Source organism: Lutra lutra, chromosome 2 (genome assembly GCF_902655055.1).
Source record: "Lutra lutra chromosome 2, mLutLut1.2, whole genome shotgun sequence".
Classification (NCBI taxonomy): Eukaryota; Metazoa; Chordata; class Mammalia; order Carnivora; family Mustelidae; genus Lutra; species Lutra lutra.
In genome coordinates this window covers 140,572,161-140,578,373 of record NC_062279.1, presented here as the reverse complement: position 1 = coordinate 140,578,373, position 6,213 = coordinate 140,572,161, and the positions used below count along the sequence as shown (strand labels likewise).

General features: G+C 55.5%; 1 protein-coding gene across 1 annotated transcript; it reads left to right on the top strand.

Annotated features, from left to right (window-relative positions):
* The first annotated feature begins 280 nt into the window (after window positions 1–280).
* On the top strand, window positions 281–5,836 carry TMEM271 (transmembrane protein 271). Its single transcript, XM_047718534.1, has one exon. The coding sequence runs from the start codon at window positions 281–283 to the stop codon at window positions 1,409–1,411; it is 1,131 nt and encodes a 376-aa protein (XP_047574490.1). The 3' UTR covers window positions 1,412–5,836.
* Window positions 5,837–6,213: the final 377 nt, after the last annotated feature.

Below are 6,213 nucleotides of genomic sequence, written 5' to 3'. Positions count from 1 at the left end.
GGGGGAGTGGAGCGTCCAGGGAGGGGCGCCGCGGGCTGGGGAGGGGGCGCGCGCGCCCTGCGGTCCTCCGCGCCGCATCGGTTCCCGGCGCGGGGCCGCGGCGGCGGCGCGAGGCGGAGGATGCGGACTCCGGCGGCGGCGGCGCGGGCCAGAGAGGACGCGGGAGGATGAGGAGGAGGCCGGCGGTCCGGCCGCGCGGCGCCGGGAGGAGGCGCAGGCGGCGGGGGCGGCGGCGGGCGGCGGCGGGCGCGCGGGGTGCGGGCCGGCTCGGGCGCGGAGGATGAAGTGGAGCGTCCGCGGGGCCTGCGCCGCGCTCTCCTCCTGCCTCCTGCTCGCCTGCGCGCTCAGCGCCGCCGCCGTCGGCCTCAAGTGCTTCTCGCTGGGCTCGGAGCTGCGCGGGGAGCCGTTCCGGCTGGGGGCGGCCGCCGGCGCCTTCTACTCGGGGCTGTTGCTGGCCGCCGGCCTCTCGCTGCTCGGCGCCGCCCTGCTCTGCTGCGGGCCCCGGGACGCGCCCCTCGCGGGGCCGGGGCCGGGCCCGGGGCTTGGGGTCCCCGCGGCCCCGGCAGGGGCTCCAGAGGCCGCGCCGGGAGAGCCGGGGGCCGCAGCCGGGCCCTCAGGGCCAGTGAACAGCCAGAACCTGCTCCTGCTCGGCGTTCTCGTCTTCATGCTCGGGGTCCTCAGCGCCTTCGCGGGCGCCGTGATCGACGGCGACACCGTGTCTCTAGTGGAACGCAAGTACTCCCACTACTGTCTGCCGCCCCGCGCGCCGGCCGCGGCCCCCGGCCCGGCCCCGGGCCCCGCGGCTGCCGCTCCCGGCCCGGCCCCCGGCGCGCAGCGCTCCCGCAGCACCCTGGACAGCGCCACGTCCGCCAAGTGCCGCCAGCTGAAGGACTACCAGCGTGGCCTGGTGCTTTCCACCGTCTTCAACTCGCTCGAGTGCCTCCTGGGCCTGCTCAGCCTCCTGCTGGTCAAGAACTACAGGTCGTCGCAGGCTCGGCGGGGCCGGCGCGGCCGGCGGAGGGGAGGCCGGGCCCTGGCGCGGCCCCGCGGCGGCCCCGGGCTCCGCGCGCAGCCGCCAGCCTCCCGGGCGCGGCGGGGCCGGCGGGGCCGGCGGGGTCGGCGGCTGCAGCCGCGGCCGAGCGAGGCTTCCATCCTGTCCCCGGAGGAGTCGGACTTCACCGCCCCGGGGGACTGCGCGGGCTTCGCTGCGCACCACGCTGTCTCCTACATCAACGTGGGCGTCTTCCACGCGTTCGACGAGGCGGGTGTGGAGGTGTGCTGCGGGGGGCACCCGTCGGTGGAGCTGCCGGGGTACGCGCCCTCGGACCCCGACCTCAACGCCTCCTACCCCTACTGCTGCCGGCCACCCTGCGAGGCGGGGCGCCCGTGGGAGCCAAGCCCGGCCTGCTGAGTGCCCCGGCCCACCCCAGATAGACAGCGCTCGAGCCCGCGCACGCCTCCCCGCCCGGCCGCCGCAGCGAGGGAGGACCAGGGCTGGAGTGGCGTGGCACCTTCAGGGGCGGACTGGCCTCGCGTCGCTGAGGGCTCCTCGCCGTGAGACTGGTCCTTCACTATCACCATTTCTGTGTCTGGGAGGTTTCTCTTCTTTTCTGTGTCTGTTCGTATCCGGATTCCATTTTAAAGTTTACAATAAATGTCTTGGGGTTGCCTCGCCCCCATCGCACTTCTCTTTGGCAAGTCCGGTTCGGGGTGAGAGAGTCAGAGAGCGAGGGTGATTTCGCGGGAGGAAGGACCCATGCTGAGAGGACAGAAAGAGCAGCGGGTACTTTAGGGGTGGCCGAAGCGAAACAGCACCCAGCGGCAACACTTTGTACACGGATGTGCCTGCTTTTGTTGATACTTTCTTACTGTAAAGCTCTCCATAAACAGTGAAAATGTTTGGTAAATTTATTGCAATTTAAAATTGGTTAGTTCCTTTATTAAATTAATTGCTATGTTATTGAGATATTCATAAAATTGGAGTTAGGGGGCGTCGACACACTGGGCGTCGCCACAGTTTGGGGCAAATGGTTGAATTTGGTCAAGTGTTGAATTTGAACAGCTGTATTCTGCTGGTGGTTGACTCCATCCAACCAGCCCCTTCCTAAAGCTAACTTTCAGACTGACAGTGGGGTTTCTACTACAAAGCTGGGCTTACTTTGGTTAATATATATGGACAATCCGATCCTATTTTGGAAAATCACAGTCATAGTTTTTCTGGCAAAGATTATTTTCCTGTTAATTAATTCATTAATTTGGTAATTTTGCATATTATAGCATTTCACTTAAAATACACCCCTTAAATAGCCTTAATTGATGTGAAGGTCATACTTCTATATCCTTAGGATATATATAGATGTGTGTGCAAACTTACACACATTATATTGAAATGCATACTAGGTGACAGCAAAATGTGTTTCCATCCGGTCTGGTGGGCTGGCTGGGAGCCAGGCTGGCTCAGAGTCTTGGGGGCAAAAGGTAGTTCTGTTGCATGTGCTGGATTTGTGGAGCCAGACAGGGATGCTGGTAATTCTCAAGGTGCTCGGAGCAGAGCCCCATCCTGGCCTGAATAGTGTGTGCCTCCTGCAAAGGGAGTGTGGGCACACCCAGTGCTCTGCGAGGGGTGAGCACCACATAAAGCACTCTAGGTGAGAAAAGCTAAATGAATCACGTGTAACATCTTTCTAGTGTATAGGGGTTCACTTCTAATTGTGGGAATGTAGCCAGTTTAAGGACTGGAGGTGGAGTTTCCAGGTCCAGGCTCTGGGATGAGACTTCTTAGCTCCCAGATATCTTGCACAAACCCCAAGTTCCCTAACCTAGACAACCAAAGCCCCATCCCAGCTGCAGTGGAGGCTGTTAGAGAGCAGAGGTCCCATGTGCAGGCAGAGGAGTGGAGACCTGTCACCAGTTAGCACATGATCCGTGGGGGTGGCAAACCCATCACACTGATGCTTGGGCAATTCCTGTGTAACATGGGGGCTATGATCAGAGGCAACAGGCCAATGTTTCCTCCTTGTTATGCTGATGCCACTTGAGGAAAGAGGATGAATCACAGCCAATTTAGTGGGTTCTCATCCACGGTTCTCTTCAGATATTGGCCCATATTCAGCCTCTGGATTCAGCCAGGTTGAGGGCACAGACCAACTAGTCCAACTGCTGGTCCTCATAGCCTGGTCCCTCTCATGCCTCTGCGTCACCAGCTCACTGGCCATTAACCTTATACAGAAAATATGATACATGGCAGCAAAAATGGCTTTTAAGATACTTTCTCCAATCTACCTAAGTCAAATCAAGAAGGAATTGCCAGATGTTTCCTGCTTCTGAGCAGGGATGCGCCCCACTCCTGGAGCGAACTCTCATAGACAGCTACCAGGCTGACCCCCCAGAACTTACACAGCAGAGGTTGCTAGGCCAGTGTACCCCAGATTGGTGGGCACAGGGTGGGAAGGCCACTGGGCAGGCACCACCCCAAGAAAGCAAACAGCAAGGACATAAGATGTCAGACCTCCCAGTATCCTTCTGGTTTTCTGAAATGTTCCATCTTAACAGAATTGGTACAGCTTAAAACGTTATATGCCTTATGAATCTTTCAGATTTGCAATCAGAATCAGTGGCTTCTCTAAAGCTTCAGACATTTCTTGGGCTAGAACAGAAGGCAGAAGGAGGGCGAGGTGGGTGGGTCCAGTGCAGGAGGTGGCTGGAGTTTCTGCCATCTGTGTGGTCATCTGGCTGGGGCAGCAGGGAGCACCTGGGGGTGCGCCGACAGCTGCATTTCCCCTGGCGAACTTTTATGTGACCAACAGACTCGACGAGAGATTTCAAGGTGCGAGTGTTTCTAACTCCACTTTATAGAGGCTGATATAATGATGTGGGATACCAGGATTTTTTTTTTTCAGAGTTTATTAGGGGAAATAAAATCAAGTCTCCCTAAACTTACATTGTTCCAAAGATCAGTACTCAGGGATATGGGCAGGGAATTATGAAGCTACTGAGCTTCCTTTGAATTAGAACTGACTTCCTTGGGCCACTCCCACTCCTGGAAAGGCACCTGCCTCACGGCAGTCACCTCTCAGGCCCGTCCATCCTACTTCCTATAAGTTTTAGTTTTTAAAAATTGATTCCTAATGCTCCTTAGAAAATAAAGCCAGTCCCTGGAACTTTCTTAGAATGGGTCTTTCTCTGCTTCTGAGAATAATAATGAACCGCTAGCTGGCCTGTTGGTGGCCAGACCGAGTTCATGACCACGATGAAGTACCATGATGAAACAAACACATTTAGGGTTGCTCTGTGGCTTACTGCTGAGTTTGTAAGTTATTGTCTCCAACACAAAGGTTGTTTGTCTTTAAGGGAGTACTCTAAGACAACACATGAGGAAGCCGCCAAACAAAGCGAGTTTGCCTAGATTGATCAGTTAGATTGATCAGTAGGCCCTCCCAGGGTCGCAGGTGTTTTTCGTTTGTCAGAGGGGGTGATCTGCCTTTGGCAACACAAATCCGAACCACAAAATTGGATTTTTGACTGAAATTCAATTAAACAATCATCTTATTTTAAAGAGCAGTGAGACAGTGTTTGTGATGAAGACCATGCAGCTGGCGATGAAAGGTTTCAGTTCTGGTGGGTGTCATGGCACAGTACGGCCAGAGGCCTTGAACAGGCACACACACTCACACAGCATGAACGCACACACAAGTACAGGCACACACGAGGGCACAGAAACACAAATGCATGCGTGTGCCCGTGTGGATATGTGCACACACAGGACGTGTACACGGACACACGTACGCATGTGTGCACACACCTGTACAGACATGCATGCAAGGAGGCACACACTGCCTCATGAGACATGTCTGAGGGTCAGGCAGCAGCCCTGCTGGGAGTGTCCAGGGCTCCAGGTACAGCCTGTCTGAGTTGGAGAAGCCTGGCTTTAGACTTGCCCCCTTGCAGTGTGGTGAGATTTGTTCATGGGGAGCATGCCTGGGAGGGTGCCTGGTGGGTGCTGAGCTGCACAGAGCTCTGCACACTCTGTCACATGCAGGGGGAGGAGAGTGGGGGTGGGCCCTCACCCAGCTGCCGGCACACACAGCAAGCCAGGTCTGAGCCGCGCTGGCTTCGGTGCCAGTGGTGTGGGGCAAGCTGAGCTCCTTGCTGCTTAGGAGGGTCTGTGTTGCACGGATACCTGCCACTTGTTGGTGCTTGTTGGTGCTGACCCCTCTGGGGTCACCTTCAGCTCAACTCCCCCTCTGAGCAAGGGCTGCCTGCCTGCCACGCTGTCCTGTGGTACCCTCCAGGTTATTGCTGCCTCAAAGCATGGCTTTCTCATCAAGAAAGGAAGTTAGTAAATGACAGAAACCTTAAGAAAACTTAAGAAAAGTGAATTCTGGCATATAAATATGTATAAATTTTATATACCAGTGTACCTATTTCTTACATGAGACGGAGGCAGCAGTCTAACGCCAACTGGTTGACTTTCCAGATGATCCAATATCTGCTTGGTTTGCCACTCTTTAACACGGTGACTGACAGGAACAAAATTACCAACAAAATGGGGAAAAAAAATGAACTTAGGAAAAGAGTATTCATGAATCAGTGTGTCCCCAATCTGAATTTTCTAAGGACTTCCTGGGGTGGCAGAAAAAAGCCTGGTGATTCTCAGAGCTGTGTTTATAACAGTTGTCTTAAAATCTCCATGTTTAGAGGGGAATCCGGTTATACATGGGAGTTTTATCTAGGGAAGCCCTGATCTCTGTTTTGCCTTTTTATCTGCCATTTATCAAGAGAATGTCAATAAAATGTCTTGTCACTTTGGGATCAATAAAATCTGTGTTAAAGCACAACACCCACCTCTAAACACACAGCAGTCCTTTCCTGCTTCTCTCTGCCCGGGTATTGTCCTGGCCCTGAAGGCTGTGGCCGGATGTGGCCAGATCTACCCGCGATGTGCAGGATGGGTAGGTGGGTGGGTAGAGACTGCTCTGACCCTGCACTCCCTCTGCCCTGGATTTGCTGAGGGCACCAGGAGGGGTGCCCACCTCACCTGCCTTTCTCCTCAACACCCAGGCCCCAGACATGGTGGTGCTTACCCTTTTTCTAACCCACCAGCCTAATCCTTTTCCTTTTCTCCACTCCCATTGCAACATTTCCCTAAAACACAGGTCAGATCATGCTAGCCTACTCAGAAACTGCTCTTTAAGAACTCCCTTTTTCCTGAAG

What these genes read in the sequence shown, in the direction of transcription:
- TMEM271 (XM_047718534.1), top strand. Translation starts at nt 281, where the DNA reads ATGAAGTGGAGCGTCCGCGGGGCCTGCGCCGCGCTCTCCTCCTGCCTC.